We start from the raw sequence: 26,896 nt of genomic DNA on the forward strand, positions 1-26,896 counted from the left end.
AAAAACAAGTAGTTTTGATGTGAGAGGGGGATGGAGTGAGTATTTGAAGGTTTGTTGAATGTCTTAGATAATAGAGTGGCGGATATAGGGTGTTTTGGATGAGGTGGTGTGTGAAGTGAGGGGGTCAAGGAGAATGTTTTGGTAAACAGAGAAGAAGTAGTGAAAGCTCTGTGGAAGATGTAAGCCGGTAAGGCGGTGGGTTCTGATGATATTGCATAGGAATTTATTAAAAAAGGGGGTGACTGTGTTGTTGACTGGTTAATGAGGATATTCAATGTATGTATGGCTCATGGTGAAGTGCTTTAGGATTGGTAGAATGCATGCATAGTGCCATTGTACAAAGGCAAAGGGGATAAAGATGAGTGTTCAAATTACAGAGGTATAAGTCTGTTGAGTTTTCGTGGGATATTATATGCAAGGGTATTGATCGAGAGGTGAAGGCATGTACAGAGCATCATATTGAGAAAGAGCAGTGTGGTTTCAGAAGTGGTAGAGGATGTGTGGATTAGGTGTTTGCTTTGAAGAATGTATATGAGAAATACTTAGAAAAACAAATAGATCTGTATGTAGCATTTATAGATCTGGAAAAGGCATATGATAGAGTTGATAGAGATGCTCTGTGGAAGGTATTAAGAGTATACGGTGTGGGAGGCAAGTTGCGAGAAGCTGTGAAAAGTTTTTATCGAGGATGTAATGCAAGTGCATGAGTAGGAAGAGAGGAAAGTGATTTGTTTCCATTGAATGTCGGATTGCAGCAGGGGTGCGTGATGTCTCCATGGTGGTTTAATTTGTTTATGGATGGGGTTGTTAGAGAGGTGAATGCAAGAGTTTTGGAGAGAGGGGCAAGTATGCACTCTGTTGTGGATGAGAAGGCTGTTGATACAGCAGTGGTGGCTGATTCGGGTGAGAAACTGCAGGAGCTGGTGACTGAGTTTAGTAAAGTGTGTGAAAGAAGAAAGCTGAGAGTAAATGTGAGTAAGAGTAAGGTTATTAGGTACAGCAGGGTTGAGGGATAGGTCAATTGGGAGGTTGAGTTTGAATGGAGAAAAGCTGGAGGAAGTGAAGTGTTTTAGATATCTGGGAGTGGATTTGGCAGCAGATGGAACCATGGAAGGGAAAATGAGTCACAGGGTCGGGAGAGGGTGAAAGTTCTGGGGGTGTTGAAAAATGTGTGGAAGGCGAGAACGTTATCTCAGAGAGCAAAAATGGGTATGTTTGAAGGAATAGTGGTTCCAACGATGTTATATGGTTGTAAGATGTCGGCTATAGATAGGGTTGTGCGGAGGAAGGTGGATGTGTTAGAAATGAGATGTTTGAGGACAATATGTGGTATGAGGTGGTTTGACTGAGTAAGTAATGAAAGGGTAAGAGAGATGTGTGGTAATAAAAAGTGTGGTTGAGAGAGCAGAAGAGGGTGTTTTGAAATGGTTTGGTCACATGGAGAGAGAATGAATAAGGAAAGATTGACAAAGAGGATATATGTGTCTGAGATGGAGGGAACAAGGAGAAGTGGGAGACCAAATTGGAGGTGGAAGGATGGAGTGAAAAAGATTTTGAGCGATCGGGGCCTGAACATGCAGGAGGGTTAAAGGTGTGCAAGGAATAGAGTGAACTGGAACAATATGGTATACCGGGGTCAACATGCTGTCAATGGATTGAACCATGGCATGTGAAGTGTCTGGGGTAAACCATGGAAAGTTTTGTGGGGCCTGGATATGGAAAAGGAGCTGTGGTTTTGGTGCATTATACATGACAACTAGAGACCGGATGTGAACAAATGTGGCCTTTGTTGTCTTTTCCTAGAGCTACCTCGTGCACTTGCAGAGGGTGGGGGTAGTCATTTCATGTGTGGCGGGGTGGTGACGGGAATGAATAAAGGCAGCAAGTATGAATAATGTACATGTGTACATGTGTATGTATATATATGTATATGTTGAAATATATAGGTATGTATATGTGTGTGTGCAGACATGTATATATATACACATGTGCATGTGGGAGGGTTGGGCCATCCTTTCATCTGTTCCCTTGCGCTACCTCGCTAATCCAGGAGACAGCGACAAAGTATAATAAATATATAAAAATGTATATATATGTTTGAAAGAATAGTGTTTCCAACAATGTTATATGGTTGCAAGGCATGGGCCTTTAGATAGGGTTGTGCAGAGGAGGGTGGATGTGTTGGAAATTAAATGTTTGAGGACAATATGTGGTGTGAGGTGGCTTGATCAAGTAAGTAATAATAGGGTAAGAGAGATGTGTGGTAATGAAATGAGTGTGTTGTGAGAGCAGAAGGTGCATTGAAATGGTTTGGACACATAGAGAGAATGAGCAAGAAAAGATTGACAGAGAGGATATACGTGTTAGTGGTGGAGGGAAGAAGGAGAAACAGGAGACCAAATTGGAGGTGGAAGGATGGAGTGAAAAAGATTCAAATTGATCCGGGCCTGAAGATACAGGAGGGTGAAAGATGTGCAAGGAATACAGTGAATTAGAACAATGTGTTATGCTGGGGTTGACGTGCTGTCAGTGGATTGAACCAGGGCATGTGAAGCATCTAGGGTAAACCATGGAAAGGTCTATGTGGCCTGGATGTGAAAAGGGAGCTGTGGTTTCAGTGCATTACACATGAGAGCTAGAGACTGTGTTTGAACAAATGCGGCCTATTTTGTCATCCTGACACTACCTCAATGGTGGTGGTGGTGGGGTGGGGGGATGCTATTTCATGTGTGGTGGGGTGGCGATGGGAATGGATGTAGGCAGCAAGTATGATTATGTACATGTGTATATATGTTTATGTCTGTGTATGTATATGTGTGTATACGTTGAAATGTATATGTATGTATATATGCATGTATGGGCGTTTATGTACATACATGTGTACGTGGGTGGGTTGGGACATTCCTTGTCATTTTCTTTGTGCTACCTCACTGATGCAGGAGAGGGCAATTAAGTATAATAAATAAATATAAATATATTTTTTTTTCCGATACATATTTGCCATTTCCTGCATTTGCAAGGTAGCATTAAGAACTGAGGACTGAGCCTTTGAGGGAATATCCTAACTTTGCCCCCCTTCTCTGTTCCTTTTTTTTTGGAAAAGTAAAAAATGAGAGGGCAGGATTTCCAGCCCCCAGCTCCCTCCCCTTTAAGTTGCCTTCTACAACACACAGGGAATATATGGGAAGTATTCCGTCTTCCCTATTATTTTTTACTATATTTCCTGCACTAGTAAGGTAGTACTAGGAACAGGTGAATAAAAGGCCTCATTTACCTGCATCCATTCTCTAACAGTCATGTGTAATGCACTAAAACCTCAGCCCCCTACCTTCAACTATAGAGAAAGAGAGATTTGGATGGATATATAGATGATTTCAAAAGTTTTAAGTGCTTTTTCATTGTTAGTATGCAGCAACTTCTTTTTTTTACAATATATTTTTAATATGTCTTTTTTTTACGTAAGTATGAATGCTAGATATTCAATCAGAAATATCCGTTGTTCATTGTAAACCTAGCAACAAAATGAAAATATGTTAATCAATATCTAGGTAAAATACTAATGCCACAGATGAAATATTTTGTCTAAAGACTTCAACTTTTTTTGCCAAACTCAAATGCAAACAATCCCAGTGTATATTTTTGATAACGTTTCCTTACTCTCATCAGTCAACATAATTACATGCGACCATGAAAAATAAACTAAGTTTTATCAGACTTGATAAATCTCTCCTAGATTCACTCACATGTTCTTCAAGGTTTGAGAGTGTAATATCTTGGTCTTTCCAGGGGACACCAAGGTTAACATTACATGGTAATCCATTGATGAATGAAATTCTTGTCTCTCCACTCTTCACTGGTACAGGATAAGTTGTCTGCAAGAAAGAAGTTTATGAATTTTTTCAACTGAAATTTGTTCATTGACTCATTAAAGTAAACCATACTTATCAAAGGCAAAAATAATGAATGAGTGATATATATCAGTCTCCTGCTTTACTGATCTCTCTAGTTTTGGTGCCACCCACTTTTCAGCTATATCCATCAGTGTGAAAATGTCAGCCTCTATGGCTCTAACTTTCTCTGTAGTCTCTCTTTTTTGCTAGCAAGCATTGGTACTTTTCTGAATCTTCCATCAGCTAGCCCCTATACTTCCCTGGTTGCTTTATCTTTAACAGTATATATTATCTTCTTGACTAGTCTGCTCAGTTTCCTGTGTACTTCTGTTTGTGTTACCCTGGGTCTATGCTTCTTTCCTAATCTTCCCTACTTTTGTCAGTTTGTGTTTGTGCGTGTCAGACCTTTTCTCTATCTGAGCAGCTTTTGATATTATTTCAACTAATTCAGTAGCTGCTTTTGTCCTTTCCTCTATCAAAAAGGCTCCTGATATTGGTGTGGGGGTGATTTGTGTGTGTCATATGTGATGCCTAGAATGATTAGTGTTTTGTTCAACAAGAGAGAAGAGACTGTCTATTCAAAGTGACTGGAGGGTGTAAGCTGGATTCATGTCTGTCTGGGGTTTAAAGAGTGACTGAAGACTTCCATGGAGACGCAGACATTCTCTTCTGGTAATAACATCTAAAACAACAAAGAAAATAACTATAACTACCAGAGCTACTACTTCTGCTACTATCATAACAAATTAGTCCTCCTCCACAAGATACTTGTTACAAATATAAACAAACTTAATGTTTGGAGCCTTTTGTTCAAGCTATTGTTGCCATATTGAAATTCCAGGATGTATTGCCTAATGGTGGACTACATGGCATTATAATACAGGATATAAAGTGCTGCATTCTATTATTAGTCTCAAACACACAAGAAGAAAGGTTATTTCTCAATTTACCAAAAGAATGCCTTTGAATTTCTTTTTGAGCTTCCTGGATTTTCTTGTCCCCTTTAGTTTCTGACCCTGTATATGAAGGAATACTTTGAAATGACTTCTGAAAATACCAACCTCAAGCTTAAGTTCCAAGAATCCTGAGACAAGGAAAGCCACACCTGCCAAGACACCACCTGTGAAGATCCTTGGTAGCTGTCGCTTAAGAAGATTGCAGCGTGCCAACACAGGATATATGAAGCTATCAAACACAGGAATCAGCAACAGAATGAAGAATGGGTTCACAACCTACAGGGGAGAAACGTTCTTAATGAGAGATTTGTCTTAAAGTACTTGAAATAATGCATCTATGGGACATCAGTTTTCATCAATGGGATCATGCAAATAAAATGCACAGTGCATGCTTCAAGGTTTCCATCTAACACTGCCTTTGCCTCCTGATTGCTTGCATGCTCCCAGCTCATGACACTTTACTTTCAGCTATATATATGTATATATGTCAGCTGCTCATTTCAAAAGTAAGGATTTTGAAACTCAAACTATGCCTTGGAACTTTAAGTAGGATGACTGTGAAAATGAGATCTCATTTGAAAACAAACTATCATAACTTTTGACAGTGACTAAACATAACTGGTATTATCTGTTTAAGTGTGATACCTGTGCAAAATTCATATTTCCCTCACTTTGCATGGGTTTCTTCATATGGAGCTAATTTTGTACTGTTTACTTTTTAACAGATAAAACAAGCTCTGCATAGAGTCGAACAATTAAGATCTGGACTTTCCTCACTCCAAATTTAAAACTCAAGTTCCATTTAAGCCCAGATGTATTTAAGTTCTCTGAGGTATTTTATTTACCATTCATTACATATTTCTAGTCAATCTGATAGAATTTTCATACTTGTTAGCTTTTTCCTGCATAGTGAGATTTTGCCAGCAACAAATGAAGAATGGCTTCATTCACTGACATCCCTTCTTTAACTGTCATGTATAATGCACTAAAATCAGAGGCCAATACACACCACCAAGCCCCTCAGACCTTTCCATGGCTTAAAGTGATAGTACAAAGCCTCCTATTTACGACATTGCTTCAATCCTCTCTCTTACATTCATGCCTCACACCCACCAGCATGTTCAGACCCTAGTCACACATGTAAACTGTCCCTCTGTCCCTTCATCTTGTCCTTCACTTCCCCCTTCTCCATGATCCCTCCATTTCTGTCACATGTACCCTCTTGGTCAGCTTCTCACTCATCCTCTCCATATCTCCAGAACACTTCAGTACATTCTCTTTAGCTCTCTTAGCCATACTTTTCTTACTGCCACACCCATCACTTACCCTATAATACGTTTTTATCAAGAGCTCACAGTTTGCATCTATACAAAACTGGGACTCCTCAATGCAGGCAAGACCTTAGCCTCTCTCTCACTCTATGGCTTACATCAGCTCCCTTGGTTCCACCCACTGCCATATCCACTGCCAGGTATCTAAAACACTCCACTTCCTCCAGGTTCTCTTCTTTCAAAGTCACATTCCAACCAACATGTTTCTCTCCCATGCTAAACTTAATAACCTTATTTTTATTCACACTCTCAAACTCAGAAGAGTTTAAACTTTTAAAACATACTGACAGTGTGAACAGTGACCCATTCTCTGAGAGATGTAAGGATAGAGCAACCAGAGGACATAACATGAAATTTAGAAATTTACCAAAAAGGATGAAAAGAAATCTTTTATGGTAAAAGAGAGGTGGACGAAGGAACAGAATGACTAATGATATGGTTAATGCAAACAGCCTACATAAATTTAAAATGCTGCATGACAGAGCTTGTTCAAGAGATAGGGCTCCACAAGTGTAAAACTCCCTCTCCATAAAGTAGAAATAAGTAATTACAATTGCTTCTTCAGTTTTTCACTCGAGTGTGCCACTGAAGCTGTTTCATCAGCAAACACCAACTGACTCACCTTTGAGGCCTTCCCTATCCCCAGGAGACTGCAAACCTGTCCCTCTTTCAGAGACCCTTTCATTCACCTCCTATACCACCCTCTCTCAAGTCAAATTAAATAGCCAAAGTAACATTACACACCTCTGCTGCAGATCCATGTTCTTCTGAAACCACTCACCCTCATCTCTTCCTCACTGCACAAAAGCCTTACACTTGACAGAAATTCTTTGCTATTTCTAGTAGCTTTCCTCCCACACTATATAACAGTAATGCCTCTCGCGAAGATTCTGTATCAGTTCTGCCATTCACTTTCTCCAGATCCATAACTGCTACATACAAATCATTCAGTTTCTCTAAGTATTTCAAGCAACCATTCTTCACAGCAAACACCTAATCCAGATTTCCTCAACTGGAGTTACATTTTCCCTCCTCAATCTTGTACTCTTTGCATGCCACCACCCTCTTGAATCCCTATTCTCCCATAAAACTGACTAGATATACTTAAAATTATATTTCTGTAATACAAATATTCACTTTTGTCCCCTTTGCATTTATACAATGGCACTATATAAGCATTCCTCCAATCCTCTGGCATCACACCTAAGCTATTCATACACTGAAAATCCTAACTAACTAATCAGCAAAATTGTTACCCCCAACCTTTATTGAGAAATTAAACTTGAACCCATCCACTCCATTCGCTTTGCCACATTTCATCTTATGGAAGGCTTTCACCACCTCTTCTCTTTTCACTAACCACTTACCATGATTCCCCCATGATTCAAATACCCCATATCTGCCACCATACTATGGAACACAATAAAGTTTTTCAAAATATTCACTCCAATTCCTCTTGACCTCTTCTCTGTTTGTTACCACTTCCCTCTCTGCTTCATTCACTCATGTTCCCATTTGTTCTTGAATTTTTGTTTGTTCTCTACATTGTTCATCTCCTTCCAAACATTTTCTTATCCTTCCTGAAGCTTGCTGAAACTTATCATTCTAACCATTATTTGCCAAATTTTTCATCACCTGCACCTTTTCTTGACCTCTTGCTGCTTCATCATGTACATCTAATCACTCTCACTCTTTCTGTGCAAGCATTACCCCTACAAATTTCTCCTCTCTCATTAAAAACTTTCCTTCCTCATCCTACCATTTGCTCCCCTTTCTCACATTCAATTTTCCATATGCTTCACACTCCTCTCACACATGTAAGCACTAATTCCCAAAATTCCTTTTAGTTTACTTTCCCCTTTTGCCATTAATCACCCAACTTCTAATGATATCTCCTTACTCAAGCCTCTTTTTCCAGGCTCACTCACTTTCACCATCCTCTTCCCATCCACATCATTACTTCTTTTCCTAAAGCCTCTACAAACTTTCATTCTCACCTCCACCAAGAAGTGACCAGACATCACATCAGGTTCCCCGCTCAGCACATTTACATACAAAAGTCTCTCTTGAGCATGTCTGTCAAATAGTACATAATCCAGTAATGTCTGCTAACCATTAACCTCACTCACTCACTCACATATACTGAAGTAGGTCACTCTTTGTAAACCAGGTATTCCCAATCATCAATGCTTTTTCAGCACAACTCCACAAGCTGTTCAACATTTTTCATTCACATTGGGTACCCCATGCCCCCAGTTATACCCTCAACTGCCACATCAACCAAACTTGCATTAAATTCACTCGCTTTCAGTTTATCCCTTGCATCAAAACTGCTGACACACTCACTTGGTTCTTCTTAAAACACCTGCCTCCCCTCTTCACTCTGCTCATTACCAGGTATATAAGAACTTACAGTCACCTACTTCTCAAACTATAAGCCTTGTATGGGTCAAGTTCTTTTAGTATTCTGTTAATATCTTTTCTAGATATCTCCATGATTTCCACAATCGCCTCCCCATTCCAACTCAGTGGTGTTGGGACTATAGTGTCTTCCACTGTGAAAACTCTGAACTTATACAGTTCCTCATATCCTTACATCATCCACTAAATTTTTCCCTCTAAATCTCTTAGCCTAATTAGCTGTTCCTTTATATAAAACTGTATCCTGATTAGAACTTGTGGAAAAGTTTTGGATTTTCACCTGCCTTGACCACAATATTATTTTCAAAGATTCTTTTTTTCCTCCTGTATCTTGCTATACTCATTTCATGCTCTTATACCGTGCAAATGCTTGCAAGCTGGATTTCCATCTGTATCTTCACCACTGCACATCTTGAAGCTCCTTTGCTTTATGACATCTTTTATTGATCCATTCCTTTCTTACTGATCTTTCTGTATCTGAGCCTTGAAGTACCCATAACTCTACTCTTTCATAAAAAAATTCACAGAACCTCTTACCACAGTGCCCTGGTTCCTGACTACTGAACTCCATTTTCCAATTTGCATTACCTTAGAAATTATTAAAGTTTGTGTAGTTTACATCATTTTATCTCTTCTTCATGTCTTGTGGCACCTCTACTTTTTTGAAGTCCTTATGTACCACATAGTCAAACTTAAGCATTACAAGATCACTTCTTTCAACTTGTGTATCATACATAATGTTCTCAATATCCATGCTAGTACGTGTGAAGTTTAGATCTAGCAATGTTGGTGTATCGGTTCCTCTCATCCTAGAGTGCTCCCTGACTTGTTTGATATAGGGAATTTTCCTTTAAACACACAAAAAACTTGTAACCAGAATTCCTGATCACTATGAAAATCCAAATTCCCTAGTTCATCCTTATAATTGAAATCCACCATTATCAGTACTTTACCATCTCTAAAAAAAATGAGTGTTTCACTGCTTCATGTACCATCTTGATTATCCTGTCATTATTATCATCATATATTTTACCCAGAAGACTGCAGTTCTTTGGAGGATTACAGAGTTAACATCAGAATGTTCTTCCCTACAGTTACTCTTCCCATTATATACTGTCTGCCATCTTCCATTATTTTTTGAATCTTCATGCTATCTTTTATTAAGAGGGCTAGTCCCCCTCCTATGCTTTCTCTTTCCTTCCCTGCTATCATGTACCCCTCAGGGGAAAGCGGGTGAGTTGTTTCTTTAGTAAGCATAGTTTCCAGGAATCTACCAATATCAAGTGCACTTTCCCTTACATGATCCTTCAGTTCCAGCTCTTTACCACTAAATCAACTTTTGAATACATTACTTTTAGTCTGACATTACCATCTAACTATCCTGACCTCTTTGTAGTGTTGGTGGGGCTGCTTCTTCCTCTTCCAGTTTTTTGTCTTCTGACTGTACTCTTCATTTTTCTCCCTCTGTTCCTCTGATTTTATCACACTTGGTAACTTTGTCACTGAATTTTGCCATGCTTAAAAGATTTGTAGTTTTTCTAAGTATTTCTTGGATTGACAAATTAAATGTAACCAATGCTGGTCACCCTCTTACGTCTTGGTTATAACCATCAATTCTTCTCTTTCCTTTATCACAGAAAACATATCTGGCTATCCTATAGTCTCCAGCAATCTTTTTGTATGCATTTGCTCCTTTTTTTCCCCTTGTATTCCTTATCTGGTGTATGATCTTTGAAGCCAAAAGTAGTCAGTGGTTTACTTTTACCAACCTCCTGCTTTACTAATTATTTTGATATTGGTACCATGCACTTTTTAGCTATATCCCTTGGTGCAAAAATGCCAACCTCTGTGTCTCTATCTCTATAATCTCTAATTTAGCTAGCAAACACTGGTTCTTTGTGCTCTGTATTTTTCTAAACCTTCCATCAACTAGCAAATATACTTCATTGATTGCTTCATATTTAATGGTGCTTATTATTTTGGTTGGTAAGGATATTCACTGTATGTATGGATCATGGTGAAGTGCCTGAGGATTGGTGGAATGCATGCATAGTTCCACTGTATAAAGGCAAAGGGGATAAAGGTGAGTGTTCAGATTACAGAAGCATAAGTTTGTTAAGTATTCCTGGGAAAATATATGGTAGGGTATTGACTGAGAGGGTAAAGGCATGTACAGAGCATCAGAATGGGGAAGAGCAGTATGGTTTCAGAAGTGGTAGAGGATGTTTGGATCAGGAGTTTACTTTGAAGAATGTATGTGAGAAATACTTAGAAAAACAGATGGATTTGTATGTTGCATTTATGGATCTGGAGAATGCATATGATAGAGATGATAGAAATGCTTTGTGGAAAGTTTTAAGAGTATATGGTGTGGAAGGTAAGTTGTGAGAAGCAGTGAAAAGTTTTTACAAAGGATGTAAGGCATGTGTACAAGTAGGAAGAGAGGAAAGTGACTGGCTCCTAGTGAATGTCAGTTTGCAGCTGGGTGTGTGATGTATCCATGGTTGTCTAATTTGTTTATGGATGGGGTGGTTAGGGAAGTGAATGCAAGAGTTCTGGAGAGAGGGGCAAGTATGCAGGATATATGTGTCAGAGGTGGAGGGAACAAGGATAAGCAGGAGACCAAATTGGAGGTGGAAGGATGGAGTGAAAAAGATTTTGAGTGATCAGGGCCTGAACATACAGGAGGGTGAAAGGCGAGCAAGGAATAGAGTGAATTGGAAAGATGTGGTATACTGGGGTCGACATGCTGTCATTGGATTGAACCAGGGCATGTGAAGCATCTGGGGTAAACCATGGAAAGTCTGTGGGGCCTGGATGTGGAAAGGGAGCTGTGGTTTTGGTGCATTATACATGACAGCTAGAGACTGAGTGTGAATGAATGTGACCTTTTTTGTCTGTTCCTGGTACTACCACACTGGAAGGAGGGGGGGGGGGGGGGGGATGCTGTTTCCAGTGTGGCGGGGTGGCGACAGGAATGGATGAAGGCAGTAAATATGAACACGTACATGTGTATATGTGTATGTCTGTGTATGTATATGTATGTATATGTGCATGTATGGGAGATTATATATATAAATGTGTATATAAGTGGTTGGGCCTTTCTTCATCTGTCTCCTTGCGCTAAATTGTGATGCAGGAAACGGCAATTAAGTATAATAGTTATAAATATATTATTTTGTAATAAACTTAATTTCCTTTGTAAAACTGTGCATCTCGCCCTGGGTCTATGTTCATCTCCATCACTCTTCACATTCTTTTGATCAGCTGGAAATGCTTCTTCTACACTTCCCTGCCCTCTGCTATCTTTAGTCTGTGTGTGTGTTAAGGTCCTTTTCTCTAACTGAACAGTTGTCAATACTGAATCAATAGCTTTGTACATGCTTTAGTCCTTTCATTTCTCTAAACAGGTGCCAGTGCTGCTCCTGAAATCCACTGCTCAAAATTAACTTCAATAGACTTTATATGCATTTTAGTCCTTTCCCTCGACTGACCAGCCCTTAGTACATCCAGAGAACACCCATCTGACTTTCTTTGCTTTTTAAGGGCTTCACCCTCAATCTGTGTATCTTTCTACCTATATCTTTGGTGCCTGTTCCCTCCAGGAATTCCCATATAGGGAGTGGCTACAATAAAAAAGTCTCCACATATCCCTGTCCTTACATGCCTCCTCACATACACCATTCTCTGCATTTTTCCACCATTTATCTCCCTCCGGTATTCTACTAATTTTATCCGTGTCACAGGTGGTCTTCCTCTCATACCAACCCTTTTAACTGTACTATTACACACTCTTCCTGTAAACTCCCTGTCTTGCATTCTTTCCTTATGCCCAGAGCACCCAGAGTATTACATTTCACCCAATATACCATTTCACAATTCATTAACTTTGCATTCCCTGCTATATCAAAGCTATAATACATCCCTCATTTCCTTTTTCATTCCATCTAGTCATTCCATATGCTGCTCTCAAGTATTTCATAACCACGGCCTGGAATCTTGACCTCTGTGACTCATTTCATGTCCATGTTTTGGCTGCATAGGTCAAGGCTGGGAGGACTATGCTGTCCCTTAATTCTTTCTACTCTTCCATACTTACACTTGTACCCTCCATCATTCAATGACTCTTTTGCCATGTATTGCTCTCTCCCTTTCTCTCCCTCCATATTAACAAACTTACCCAAAATAGCTCCTGAATTCTTAAATTTTGTCACCTCTACGAGTCTTTTCTCCCCCTTATCTACAATACAGTTTAGTACACTTTCTTCTCCACTCTATAGGGATTTGCAGAATCTAAACTTTCACTCTGTTTCCTTTTAAACCTTTAAACCTTTACTCACATTTACCTTCAATCACTACGCTTACACACATCATAAATTACATTTGTAACCCTCTGCAACTCCTTTCACTTTCAGCAAACAACACAGTATCATTTGCAGACTTGTCACTCACCACCACACTCCATCTCTGCATGCCCTTTCCCTAGTTTTGCTTTCATCTCTTATCACTCCATCCATTCATGAATTAGAAAGCCATGGTGACATCAAGCAGCCCTAATGTATACTGAAGCTCTCAATCAACTCTCCATCCACTCTCACACATGCTTTTGCTACTCTACACAAGGCTTTCATAACATCCAATAGTTATTCCCCTACCCCATATATCCTTAACATATCCCATAAATCATTGCACGGGACCCTTGTCATATGCTTTAGTGTTGTATCTCCTAAATCCTCTCCACTAATTTGTATTTTTGTTCCTCTATAGTTTCTTAACTACCTCCATGATCCGTGGAATGCTTCCTCAGTTTTTCAGTTCTATTTCTAGTTGTGTCACCCCCAGGTCTTGCTCCTTAACAAGTCACCATAACATCAAATATTTGCTCTGTGGAGTTTCATCTCTAGCCTGGTTTTAACTATGTGTTTTAGTACATTCCTGTAATTGAATTCATACTAGCTATTCCTGATTCAGGAAGTGCTAGATGTCCACAATTATTCTCTAAAGTAATATAAGTACCAGTATTTAAGCTTATCAGAGCAATTTGTACAGGAACATGATGATGAGAATTTAGATTTTTAACTTACAAAGTGCTGCCTTTCGGTTACATTAAGAATAAAAATTTTACTCCCCTCTGACAAGCTGCATTTTTATACAGTAGTGTACTGCACTTGTTCATTACACAATGTCTTGCATTTACTCTCTTACAAAATGGGTCTCCTTCAAAGGAGACAAATACAAGGAAGAAAAGATGCCAATTCATTGAAGATGGCAACACTCTATATTCAGTATATACTTCGAAAGTTTTGATTCTAAATCCTATTTGAATTGAAAAATTAGGCTCACTCAAACTGAAAATCTAATGCATCTACCATTCAGAGGCACCTTCATGTTCTACCTTACCCTACCTTGCTTGTACACAAGCGGTAGGCCTTCCAAAATCATGAAAGAAACAGGGAATCACTGCCTGATTGCATGGTTATCTTTGAAAGCATAATAAGACCTACATAAGAGCAACAGGTAAAGTAATAGCAGAGACAAAAGAAGCAGCAACACTTTTCTAGTCGTATCATCTGAGTGGGGGTAAGCCATAGTTATAAAAAGAGGGAATACTCAAAAAGATTCTGATGGAAAAATAAAGAGAAGAACTATAGGCACACTCAGACTGTTGCTGAGAAGAAAGTCAGACAGCTGGTAATGATAATTCTTAATAGATGGAAAAGAGTAAACAGCATGTAGGAAGATCTTGTGAGGTGTGGCATAAGTTGCACAAAGTCGATAAGATACTCAATGGCCATGTAAATAGCAAGTGATTTTAAACATTTGATTAACCTAATACACAAAGACATAACTAAAATAGAATTACTTGCTTCATAAGAAGTAGCTTTACCAAGCTTGCTTCACATATAATAGCTTTACTTGTCTTGCTTCAAATGAAGTATTTTTACCAGCACTGCATCATAAAAGCAGCTTTACCAGTCTTGTTGCATATAAAGAAGCTTTATCAGCCTTGTTTCATATACAGCAGCTTTATCACCCTTGCTTCAAAGAGAGTGGCTTTACCAGCCTTACTAAATATAAAGTAGATTTACCTGCCCTGCTTCATGTAAAGCAGCTTTGCCCACACTGCATCACATAACATAGCATTACCAGTCTTGCTTCATAAAAAGTAACTTTACTTGCGCTGCTTCACAAAATATAGCTTTGCAAACCATACTGCATATAAAGTAGCCTTACCAGCCTTGCCTCATATAAAGTAGTCTTACAAGCCTTACCTCATATAAAGTAGCCTCACCAGCCTTGCCTCATATAAAGTAGCTTTACGAGCCTGTTACTGAAAGTGCAACTTAAGTAGAGACAGCTAGAATCATTATCTTGCATAAAGCATCTTAAAAACCCCACCTGCATCTGGTCTGGCTTTAGTGTCCACCCTCCAAGCTCTCCATCCATGCGAGTGGCTTGGAATGTCCATCGTGATCCCTTAAAAGTAAGAAAAAATAGAAAATTTAAGTATTCTTAAATCACTCCTCAAACATTAATGTTAAACAAGTCTACCCACTTTTTCTGACAATACTATCACCTACATACATATTTTGTTGTTTCTAAACTTTTTATTTCTGACTACAGTTTTATCCATATAAATCAATTTCTCATATGACATTAGCTCTATTAAGAAACAAGTCTTCACTGAGGGCAGGTTTTGAATAAAAAAAGAAACAAAAGAAAAATAAAAATTATGTACTGTATGGAAAAAAATGGTATAAAGGGATAGAATAAGTGTGAAAACAAGGGGTAGGGGAAAAGGATACATGTATGGAGTATATAAATTTATTGGTATGCAAATGATTTTTTGGCAACCCTCAGTGCACACACAAAAAAGTTATGAACGAAAAGGCACACAAAAAATACAGTGATAGCCCTCTTGCACCTTTCTCTTGATGTTCTGCCTCTTTCTTTTATACATCTCCCAGTCATTTGCACTATTTCCCTGCAAAAATCATCCAGATGCGTCTCTTCTCTTTCACTAATAATCTTACTTCTTCATCCCACCACTCGCTACCCTTTCTAACCTGCCCACCTCCCATGCTTCTCATGCCACAAGCATCTTTTGCGCAAGCCATCACTGCTTCCCTAAATACATCCCATTCCTCCCCCACTCCTCTTACATCCTTTGCTCTCACCTTTTTCCATTCTGCACTTAGTCTCTCTTGGTACTTCCTCACACAAGTCTCCTTCCCAAGCTCACTTATTCTCACCACTCTCTTCACCTCAACATTTTCTCTTCTTTTCTGAAAACCCCTACAAATCTTCACTTTCACCTCTACAAGACAATGATCAGACATCCCTCCAGTTGCACCTCTCAGCACATTAACATCCAAAAGTCTCTCTTTCACACATATATCAATTAACATGTAATCCAATAATGCTCTCTGGCCGTCTCTCCTACTATCATACATATACTTATGTATATCTCTCTTTTTAAACCAGGTATTCCCAATCACCAGTACTTTTTCAGCACACAAATCTACATAAATGTCCATACAGGCATTATACATACATATACATATCCACATATACATACACGGACATATGCATATATACACATGTACATATCCATACTTGCTTGTCTTCATCTATTCATGTCACTACCCTGCCACTTAAAAAATAGCAAGAGAGGCCACATTTGTTCACACTCAGTCTCTAGCTGTCATGTGTAATGCACCAAAACCACAGCTCCCTCTCCACATCCAGGCCCCACAGACCTTTCCATGGTTTACCCCAGATGCTTCACATGCCCTGGTTCAGTCCATTGACAGCATGTCAACCATGGTATATCACATCATTCCAATTCACTCTATTCCTTGCATGCCTTTCATCCTCCTGTATGTTCAGGTCCTGATCGCTCAGAGTCTTTTTCACTCCATCTTTTCACCTCCAATTTGGTCTCTCCCTTCTTCCCTCCACCTCTGACACATATATCCTCTTTGTCAACCTTTCCTTGCTCATTCTCTTCCTATGTCCTAACCATTTCAACACACCCCCTTCTGCTCTCTCAACCATACTCTTTTTATTACCACGTGTCTCTCTTACCCTTTCATTACTTACCTGATCAAATCATTTCACACCACATGTTGTCCTTAAACATTTCATTTCCAACACATCCACCTTCCCCCGCACAACCCTATCTATAGCCCATGCCTCACAACCATATAGCATTGTTGGAACTACTATTCCTTGAAACATACCCATTTTTGCTATTCGAGATAACATTCTCTCCTCCCACACATTCTTCAATGCTCCCAGAACCTTCGCCCCCTCCCCACCCTTTGATTTGCTTGCACTTTAACGGTTCCATCCGCTGCTAAGTCCACTCCCAGATACCTAAAACACTTCACTTCCTCCAATTTTTCCCCATTTAATTTCACATTCCAATTAGCTTGTCCCTCAACCCTACTTAACCTAATAACCTTGCTCTTATTCACATTTACTATCAACTTTCTGCTTTCACAAACTTTTCCAAACTCAGTGACCAACCTATGCAGTTTTTCACCCTGAATCAGCCACCAGAGCTGTATCATCAGTGAACAACTGACTCACTTCCCAGGCCCTCTCATCCAGAACAGACTGCATACTTGCCCCTCTTTCCAAAACTCTTGCATTTACCTCCCTAACCACCCCATCCATGAAGAAATCAAACAACCATGGGTCATCACACACCCCTGCCACAAACTGACATTCACAGGGAACCAGTCACTCTCCGCTCTTCCTACTCTTACACATGCCTTACATCCTTGGCAAAAACATTTCACTGCTTCTAGCAACTTACATCCCACACCATATACTCTTAGATTTTGTCCAAGTTGACTACTGCATTTCAGTTTACACTTACAGAAGCTTGCTTGTTAACTAAACCTTGAGTGAATAATTTCCAGTAAAGAGACAAGACATACATACGTACCTGCTGATCAAACAAGGCCCAAAAGAATGGGAGTGGAATATAAAGTAGGAGAATCTTTAGCAAGACCTTAACATCAAGAATGAGCTGCTTTTCAAACTTATCATCAGCATAATCCAGCCAGTGCTCCTTCTCTTGGTTAGACCTGACTTTCTGCTGTAGTGCATGCTGAAAAAGGGAACAATTAAGTAGAATATCAATTAATATATTTTCATTTTAGTTTATTTATAATTACCATAGGATCAGTTTGTATTGAAGAGTCCTGCTGTGACTCAAAACTTTTCTAAAGACTTCTGCAGCCCAAAGATGCACTACTTCCTGAAGCAGGGAAAGAGAGACTCCTTTGGAGTGAGAACTTCTTTGACAAGACTATACTCCCAATAATACAGCCTCACCAAAACTGATTTTTCACTTGTGATGCAACAAGCTGGCAGAGTCTGAGAGGGTGAAGGCACATACAGTGCATCAGATTGGAGAAGAGCAGTGTGGTTTCAGAAGTGGTAGAGGGTGTGTGGATCAGGTGTTTGCTTTGAAGAATGCATGTGAGAAATACTTAGAAAAACACATGGATTTGTATGTGGCATTTATAGATCTGGAGAAGGCATATGATAGGATTGATAGATATGCTTTGTGGTAGGTCATAAGAGTATATGGCATGGGAGGTAAGTTGCTAGAAGCAGTGAAAAGTTTTTACCAAGGATGTAAGGCATGTGTATGTTGGAAGAGAGGAAAGAGATTGGTTACCAGTGAAGGTTGGTCTGCTGTATGGCTGTGTGATGTCCCCATGGTTGTTTAATTTGTTTATGGATGTGGTGGTTAGGGAGGTAAATGCAAGAGTTTTGGAGAAAGGGGTGAGTATGCAGTCTGTTGGGGATGAGAAGGCCTAGGAAGTGACTCAGGTTTTGTTTGCTGATGATACAGCTTTGGTGGCTGATTCGAGCGTGAAACTACAAAAGTTAGTGACTGAGTTTGGACAAATGTGTGAAAGGAGAAAGTTGAGAGTAAATGTGAATAAGAGCAAGGTTATTAGGTTCAGTAGGGTCGAGGGACGAGTTAATTGGAATGTAAGTTTGAATGGAGAAAAAATTGCAGGAAGTAAAGTTTTTATATATCTGGGAATGGACGTAGCAGAGAATGGAACCTCACTGTAAGGGAGGGGGTGAAGGTTCTGGGAGCAATGAAGAATGTGTGGAAGGAAAGAACATTATCTCTGAGAGCAAAAATGGCTATGTTGGAAGGTATATTAGTTCCAACAATGTTATATGGTTGCAAGGCATGGGCTATTGATAGAATTGTATGGATGAGGATGGATGTATTGGAAATGAAATGTTTGAGGACAATATGTGTGAAGCAGTTTGATCTTGTATGTAATGAAAGGGTAAGAGACATGTGTGGTAACAAAATGAGTGTGGTTGAGTGAGCAGGAGATGGTGCATTAAAAGGGTTTGGACATATGGATAGAACAAGTGAGGTAAAGTTGACAAAGAGGATATATGTCAGAGGTGGAGGGAATAAGAAGCAGGAGACCAAATAGGTGGAAGGATGGAGTGAAAAAGATTTTGAGCTATTGGGGCCTGAGCATGCAGAAGGGTGAGAGACATGCAAGGAATAGAGTGAATTGGAATGATGTGGTATATCTGGGTTGACATGCTGTCAGTGGATTGAACCAAGGTACGTGAAATGTCTGGGGTAAACCGTGGAAAGGCCTATGCAGCCTTGTTGAGGATAGGGAGCTGTGTTTTTGGTGCATTACACATGACAGCAAGAGACTAAGTGTGAGCGGATGTGTGGCCTTTTTTGTCTGTTTCCTGGTGCTGCCTTGCTGACATGGGGGTGGCGATACTGTTTCTTTCAGGGCGAGGTGGCGCAGGGAATGGATGAGAGCAAGCAAGTATGAATATGTATGCATGTAAGTATATGTTGATATGTATATGTATGTGTGTGTGTATGGATGGGTCTTTCATCATCTGTTTCCTGGCATAACCTCGCTGACAGGGGAAATGGCGAATATGTATGGAAAATGCATATATATATATATATATATATATATATATATATATATATATATATATATATATATATATATATATATATATATATACATATATATATATATATATATATATATATATATATATATATATATATATATATATGAAAGGCATGCAAGGAATAGAGTGGATTGGAGCGATGTGTGTGGACGTATGTATATACATGTGTATGGGGGTGGGTTAGGCCATTTCTTTCGTCTGTTTCCTTGCGCTACCTCGCAAACGCGGGAGACAGCGACAAAGCAAAAAAAATATATATATATATATATATATATATATATATATATATATATATATATATATATATATATATATATATATATATATATATATTTTTTTTTTTTTTTTTTTTTTGCTTTGTCGCTGTCTCCCGCGTTTGCGAGGTAGCGCAAGGAAACAGACAAAAGAAATGGCCCAACCCACCCCCATACACATGTATATACATACGTCCACACACGCAAATATACATACCTACACAGCTTTCCATGGTTTACCCCAGATGCTTCACATGCCTTGATTCAATCCACTGACAGCACGTCAACCCCGGTATACCACATCGCTCCAATTCACTCTATTCCTTGCCCTCCTTTCACCCTCCTGCATGTTCAGGCCCCGATCACACAAAATCTTTTTCACTCCATCTTTCCACCTCCAATTTGGTCTCCCTCTTCTCCTCGTTCCCTCCACCTCCGACACACATATCCTCTAGGTCAATCTTTCCTCACTCATTCTCTCCATGTGACCAAACCATTTCAAAACACCCTCTTCTGCTCTCTCAACCACGCTCTTTTTATTTCCACACATCTCTCTTACCCTTACGTTACTTACTCGATCAAACCACCTCACACCACACATTGTCCTCAAACATCTCATTTCCAGCACATCCATCCTCCTGCGCACAACTCTATCCATAGTCCACGCCTCGCAACCATACAACATTGTTGGAACCACTATTCCTTCAAACATACCCATTTTTGCTTTCCGAGATAATGTTCTCGACTTCCACACATTCTTCAAGGCTCCCAGAATTTTTGCCCCCTCCCCCACCCTATGATCCACTTCCGCTTCCATGTTTCCATCCGCTGCCAGATCCACTCCCAGATATCTAAAACACTTCACTTCCTCCAGTTTTTCTCCATTCAAACTCACCTCCCAATTGACTTGACCCTCAACCCTACTGTACCTAATAACCTTGCTCTTATTCACATTTACTCTTAACTTTCTTCTTTCACACACTTTACCAAACTCAGTCACCAGCTTCTGCAGTTTCTCACATGAATCAGCCACCAGCGCTGTATCATCAGCGAACAACAACTGACTCACTTCCAAGCTCTCTCATCCCCAACAGACTTCATACTTGCCCCTCTTTCCAAAACTCTTGCATTCACCTCCCTAACAACCCCATCCATAAACAAATTAAACAACCATGGAGACATCACACACCCCTGCCGCAAACCTACATTCACTGAGAACCAATCACTTTCCTCTCTTCCTACACGTACACATGCCTTACATCCTCGATAAAAACTTTTCACTGCTTCTAACAACTTGCCTCCCACACCATATATTCTTAATACCTTCCACAGAGCATCTCTATCAACTCTATCATATGCCTTCTCCAGATCCATAAATGCTACATACAAATCCATTTGCTTTTCTAAGTATTTCTCACATACATTTTTCAAAGCAAACACCTGATCCACACATCCTCTACCACTTCTGAAACCACACTGCTCTTCCCCAATCTGATGCTCTGTACATGCCTTCACCCTCTCAATCAATACCCTCCCATATAATTTGCCAGGAATACTCAACAAACTTATACCTCTGTAATTTGAGCACTCACTCTTATCCCCTTTGCCTTTGTACAATGGCACTATGCACGCATTCCGCCAATCCTCAGGCACCTCACCATGAGTCATACATACATTAAATAACCTTACCAACCAGTCAACAATACAGTCACCCCCTTTTTTAATAAATTCCACTGCAATACCATCCAAACCTGTATATAATTTTTATACTTTGTCACTGTCTCCTGCGTTAGCGAGGTAGTGCAAGGAAACAGACGAAAGAATAGCCCAACCCACCCACATACACATGTATATACATACATGTCCACACACACACACATATACATACCTATACATCTCAACGTATACATATATGTACACACACAGACATATACATATATACACATGTACATAATTCATACTGTCTGCCCTTATTCATTCCAGTCGCCACCCCGCCACACATGAAATAACAACTCCCTCCCCCCACATGTGCGCGAGGTAGCACTAGGAAAAGACAACAAAGGCCACATTCATTCACACTCAGTCTCTAGCTGTCATGTATAATGCACCGAAACCACAGCTCCCTTTGTCACTGTCTCCCACATGAGGAAGGTAGCCCAAAGAAACAGAAATTAAGAATGGCCCAACCCCCCCACATACACGTGTATACATAAACACCCACGCACGCACATATACATACCTATACATTTCAACGTATACATACATAAACATACACAGACATATACATATATACACAGGTACATATTCATACTTGCTGCCTTCATCCATTCACGTCGCCACCTCACCACACATGAAATGGCATCCCCCTATCCCCTTGTGCACTAGGTAGCGATAGGAAAAAACATCAAAGGCCACATTCCTTCCCATTCTGTCTCTAGCTGTCACATGTAATGTACTGAAACCACAGCTCCTTTTCCACACCCAGGCCCCACAAAACTTTCCATGGTTTACCTCAGACGCTTCACATGCCCTGGTTCAATCCATTGAGAGCACGTCGACCCCAGTGTACCACATCGTTCCAATTCACTCTATTCCTCGCACGTCTTATACCCTCCTGTATGTTCAGGCCCCAATCGCTCAAAATCTTTTTCACTCCATCCTTCCCCTTCCAATTTAGTCTCCCGATTCCCCTTGTTCCCTCCACCTCTGACACATATATCCTCTTTGTCAATCTTTCCTCACTCATTCTCTCCATGTGACACCCTCTTCTGCTCTCTACACCACACTCTTTGTATTATCACACATCTCTCTTACCCTTTCATTACTTACTTGATCAAACCACTTCACACCAAATATTGTCCTCAAACATCTCATTTCCAACACATCCACCCTCCCCCACACAAACCTATCTACGGCCCATGCCTTGCAACCATATAACATTGTTGGAACCACTATTCCTTCAAACATACCCATTTTTGCTCTCCGAGATAATGTTCTCACCTTCCACACATTCTTCAACTCAAACTGCAAGAGGTTACACTGCAAGTAAAACATCTCCTTTGATGTGGCTGTCTCTCATCAATGAACATACTATTCCAAATGACTCCACACTTTCCTGCTACTGGAAGTAATGCAGACTGGGGCTGCAGGAGCCTCATAAAAGGTCTTGGGTAACACTAGAAGTCATTCATTAAATTGGATTCTGATATATTTATAAATAAAGTAAATATGTAGAATTTTATTATACTGTATACCACAGTATACAGTACACAGTATAGGGTGGGGGAGGGGGCGAAAATCCTGGGAGCCTTGAAGAATGTTTGGAAGTCGAGAACATTATCTCGGAAAGCAAAAATGGGTATGTTTGAAGGAATAGTGGTTCCAACAATGGTGTATGGTTGCGAGGCTTGGGCTATGGATAGAGTTGTTCGCAGGAGGGTGGATGTGCTGGAAATGAGATGTTTGAGGACAATATGTGGTATGAGGTGGTTTGATCGAGTAAGTAATGTAAGGGTAAGAGAGATGTGTGGAAATAAAAAGAGCGTGGTTGAGAGAGCAGAAGAGGGTGTTTTGAAATGGTTTGGGCACATGGAGAGAATGAGTGAGGAAAGATTGACCAAGAGGATATATGTGTCAGAGGTGGAAGGAATGAGGAGAAGTGGGAGACCAAATTGGAGGTGGAAAGATGGAGTGAAAAAGATTTTGAGTGATCGGGGCCTGAACATGCAGGAGGGTGAAAGGCGGGCAAGGAATAGAGTGAATTGGATCGATGTGGTTTACCGGGGTCGACGTGCTGTCAATGGATTGAATCAGGGCATGTGAAGCGTCTGGGGTAAACCATGGAAAGTTCTGTGGGGCCTGGATGTGGAAAGGGAGCTGTGGTTTCGGGCATTATTACATGACAGCTGGAGACTGAGTGTGAACGAATGGGGCCTTTGTTGTCTTTTCCTAGCGCTACCTCGCACACATGAGGGGGGAGGGGGATGTTATTCCATGTGTGGCAAGGTGGCGATGGGAATAAATAAAGGCAGACAGTATGAATTATGTACGTGTGTATATATGTATATGTCTGTGTGTGTATATATATGTGTACACTGAGATGTATAGGTATGTATATTTGCGTGTGTGTACGTGTATGTATATACATGTGTATGGGGGTGGGTTGGGCCATTTCTTTTGTCTGTTTCCTTGCGCTACCTCGCAAACGCGGGAGACAGCAAAAAAAAAAAAAAAACCTCAGTCTATACATATATCGAATTTTGTTATACTGTATACCACAGTCTAATGCTACTAAAATATATCAGCCTATCTATATCTATCATACTTGCCTTGTTCAGTTATACTGAATAGATTTTTTTAATAAAAGTATAGTAACAATATATCTGTAAGTTATACACTTAGTTAAAAGGAAATTAGCTTATCACAAATTACATTTGTCTTTTTGCACATTTCTGTAAAAGATGTTGCTAAAAGGGTACTAGAAAAGTTCACTGTAAAAGTGTGACATTATAGCTTTTATGTTTTGAAAATAATCAAGTGTATGGTGAAAAATTATAAAATGTTAGTTAAATAAATGGGTAAAACTACATTAACCAAAAAATGTTTCTACTGAAACATAATTTCCAACAAGGTCAAGATATTCATATATCTTTATTAGATTCTAAATGTTTAGCTTATTAAAAAATCAAATATCATTTATTGTATTGTAATTATAACAAAAAAGTTGAAATAAAGATATCAGTATGGCATGATGACAGAAGCTTCTTAAAATAAGAAAAAATGCATGCAAGAAAACCCATCACCTACCCAGATGCAGCCAAAGACGTTGTTCAAAACACTTCCCTGAGGTGGGATGATCTTGTACTGATGTGCAAGGTACCCAGCCACAAAGATGACTGAAGAGCATCCAAAATGTAAGGCAGTTATACTTATCATGCAAGAAGCTTGTCAGACTTATATACTTTTTATTAAATAGCAGAACTGATGTTATTTGTTATTACTTTAATACTGAATATGCATAGCACACTTAAATGTACATTATCAGATATCTATCCTGATGTTTCCTTCAACATAAGATAATCAGTCAACTTTAGTTCTATTATGGGTGAATCCCCTGCTACCCATAAGCAGCTCAAAAAATCAACACAGAAAAGACTAACCAGTGAATTATAGAAATATACCCTAAATCAAGGTTATGAAATCATGCTTACTGAAGTCCTACCATAGCTTTATAGGAAAACTGCAGTGCACAATGATGTACATTTCTTATGTTGATGATAACTTGTAACATAATTGTAATGAAAAAACAAAATCTAAATTTTGATTGTTATTGATACATGCACGAACTATTAATGCAATTATGGCTATGAAATATTAGAAGAAAGCTGTAGCAGTTTTCTGTCAAAAGAAACATTCAGGTTGAATGTCTCATGGATATGTAAAGGAAATGAAAGCCAAGTTACTTCATGCTGTTTCCCACCTCCTAGGCCAAAATTAACCTTGAACAAGGTCTTTGATTAATAGTGTAAATGATTAGCTCTGCATGCATTGTAGCAACTAACACCTGGTAAGTTCTTAATCACAGGCTCCTATCAATGTCTCTTGAGCTGAGTGCAGAGTGCTGCCACTGTAATGTAGTACCTCTCTTATACATTAGATACACAAGGGACAATAGAAAATCCTCTCATCATTACCAGTAATAACCGTTAAAAAAGTAAGAAATATAAATGAATTACTCCTCTATGTATTTTTTACTGATTAATCAAACTGTAACCTCACTTACATACAAGCATGGGGAAAATGAAAGAATATTTGATTAATGTTTTCTGTTTCATACATATCAGCAAACTAAAGAGGATCTATACTGAAACTAATCAACATCACAATTCCAGCTGAAGTTGATAATACCATTAGAAAGTGTATACACAATGCACTCTAAATAAAAAGATGAATTTTTTTTTCAGCCCCTGAACTCACTGGAACTTATTCTTAAAATGCATGCAGCCATACACAGTACATTAATGATTATCCCACCACCAAGAAGGTCCATATCTGACCACTCACCATTATACAGGACCCCACCCGCAATACTATGTTACCCTCTGGTGGCTTGATTGTATACATTGAATATCCAGCCAGGAACAGAACTGAAGAATAATAATTTGTTAAGAAAATAATGTACCTTACTATTGGTTGGAAGATTGCAGCTACATATACTTAAAACTATCTTGTATGTCAAATCCAAACAATAAATAATCAGTGAAAAGGGAAGCTCAGTCAAATAAGGATGACAACTATCAGTGCACTTGTTGCCTGTGACATGACCAGTCATAATCCTTAATTCAAACCTGACTGATAATTGTAGCCAACCCTAACACATGACATATTACATTTTTATCTCCAAGTTCATTTTCACTTGATCTAGGCTGAAAGAGTATAACTAAAATGGTAGACAAGGATAACAGCATGCTGTGAATTTTATTTATCTTGAATCTCAAGTTGTAAAAAATGTTTCTCTTAATGAGCAAATCACACAAAACTGAGCTTGAATAATGGGGGGAAATAAATTTTCTGAGAGACAAGGTGGTCATAAACTCTTAGTGTGTTTAGTTACAGCCCCAGTGAACCTTTCATGAAAAATTATAAATAAAACTGAACTGTTATCTAAAAGTACCATATGGCTATAATACAATCACACCACTAACAGTGGGCAAAAGATCCTTCAGAAAAAATAATGAGATTATCATCTGTAAAACATTTAATGCAAAATTCTTCATAGACTTCTTAAAAGCTTTCAAACATATAATTCATAAAATTTAACTTAATATTTGGCTTACCTGAATAACATAATTCGAGGGAACTTTGTACAAGTTAGGGCTACTCAAAACTTACTATTACGTGAAAAGTATACAACTTGTCTAAACAATGCTGAGTAATTAAATCAGTAAGAACCAAACAAGAATATACGAGATCACATTGTCTAACAAGAGACACTTCATCCAATGTAACTTCATTGGCTTTAAACATATACAGCAAGGCTT

The 26,896-nt window shown here is 39.2% G+C and overlaps 1 protein-coding gene and 1 long non-coding RNA gene across 9 annotated transcripts in view; one reads left to right on the forward strand and one right to left on the reverse strand.

The window, feature by feature from the left end:
• The window catches only part of LOC139767381 (uncharacterized), a 332,929-nt gene that overhangs the window by 64,415 nt on the left and 241,618 nt on the right, over positions 1 to 26,896 (forward strand). The gene's annotated exons all lie outside the window — the stretch shown is intronic.
• The window catches only part of LOC139767314 (solute carrier family 15 member 1), a 141,309-nt gene that overhangs the window by 39,567 nt on the left and 74,846 nt on the right, over positions 1 to 26,896 (reverse strand). For 5 of the 8 annotated variants that reach the window (XM_071696613.1, XM_071696620.1, XM_071696641.1 and 2 more), the window contains 5 exons: positions 24,663 to 24,751; positions 17,555 to 17,719; positions 14,998 to 15,075; positions 4,952 to 5,122; positions 3,744 to 3,872 (listed from right to left, as the gene is read on the reverse strand). In XM_071696613.1, coding sequence (XP_071552714.1) covers positions 3,744 to 3,872; positions 4,952 to 5,122; positions 14,998 to 15,075; positions 17,555 to 17,719; positions 24,663 to 24,751 — 632 coding nt within the window. Of the gene's footprint in view, positions 1 to 3,743; positions 3,873 to 4,951; positions 5,123 to 14,997; positions 15,076 to 17,554; positions 17,720 to 24,662; positions 24,752 to 25,919; positions 26,003 to 26,896 lie in introns of all 8 variants that reach the window. The other 3 variants (XM_071696631.1, XM_071696603.1, XM_071696659.1) reach the window with 1 other exon arrangement.

Source organism: Panulirus ornatus, chromosome 4, assembly GCF_036320965.1.
Source record: "Panulirus ornatus isolate Po-2019 chromosome 4, ASM3632096v1, whole genome shotgun sequence".
In the NCBI taxonomy this organism is placed as follows: Eukaryota; Metazoa; Arthropoda; class Malacostraca; order Decapoda; family Palinuridae; genus Panulirus; species Panulirus ornatus.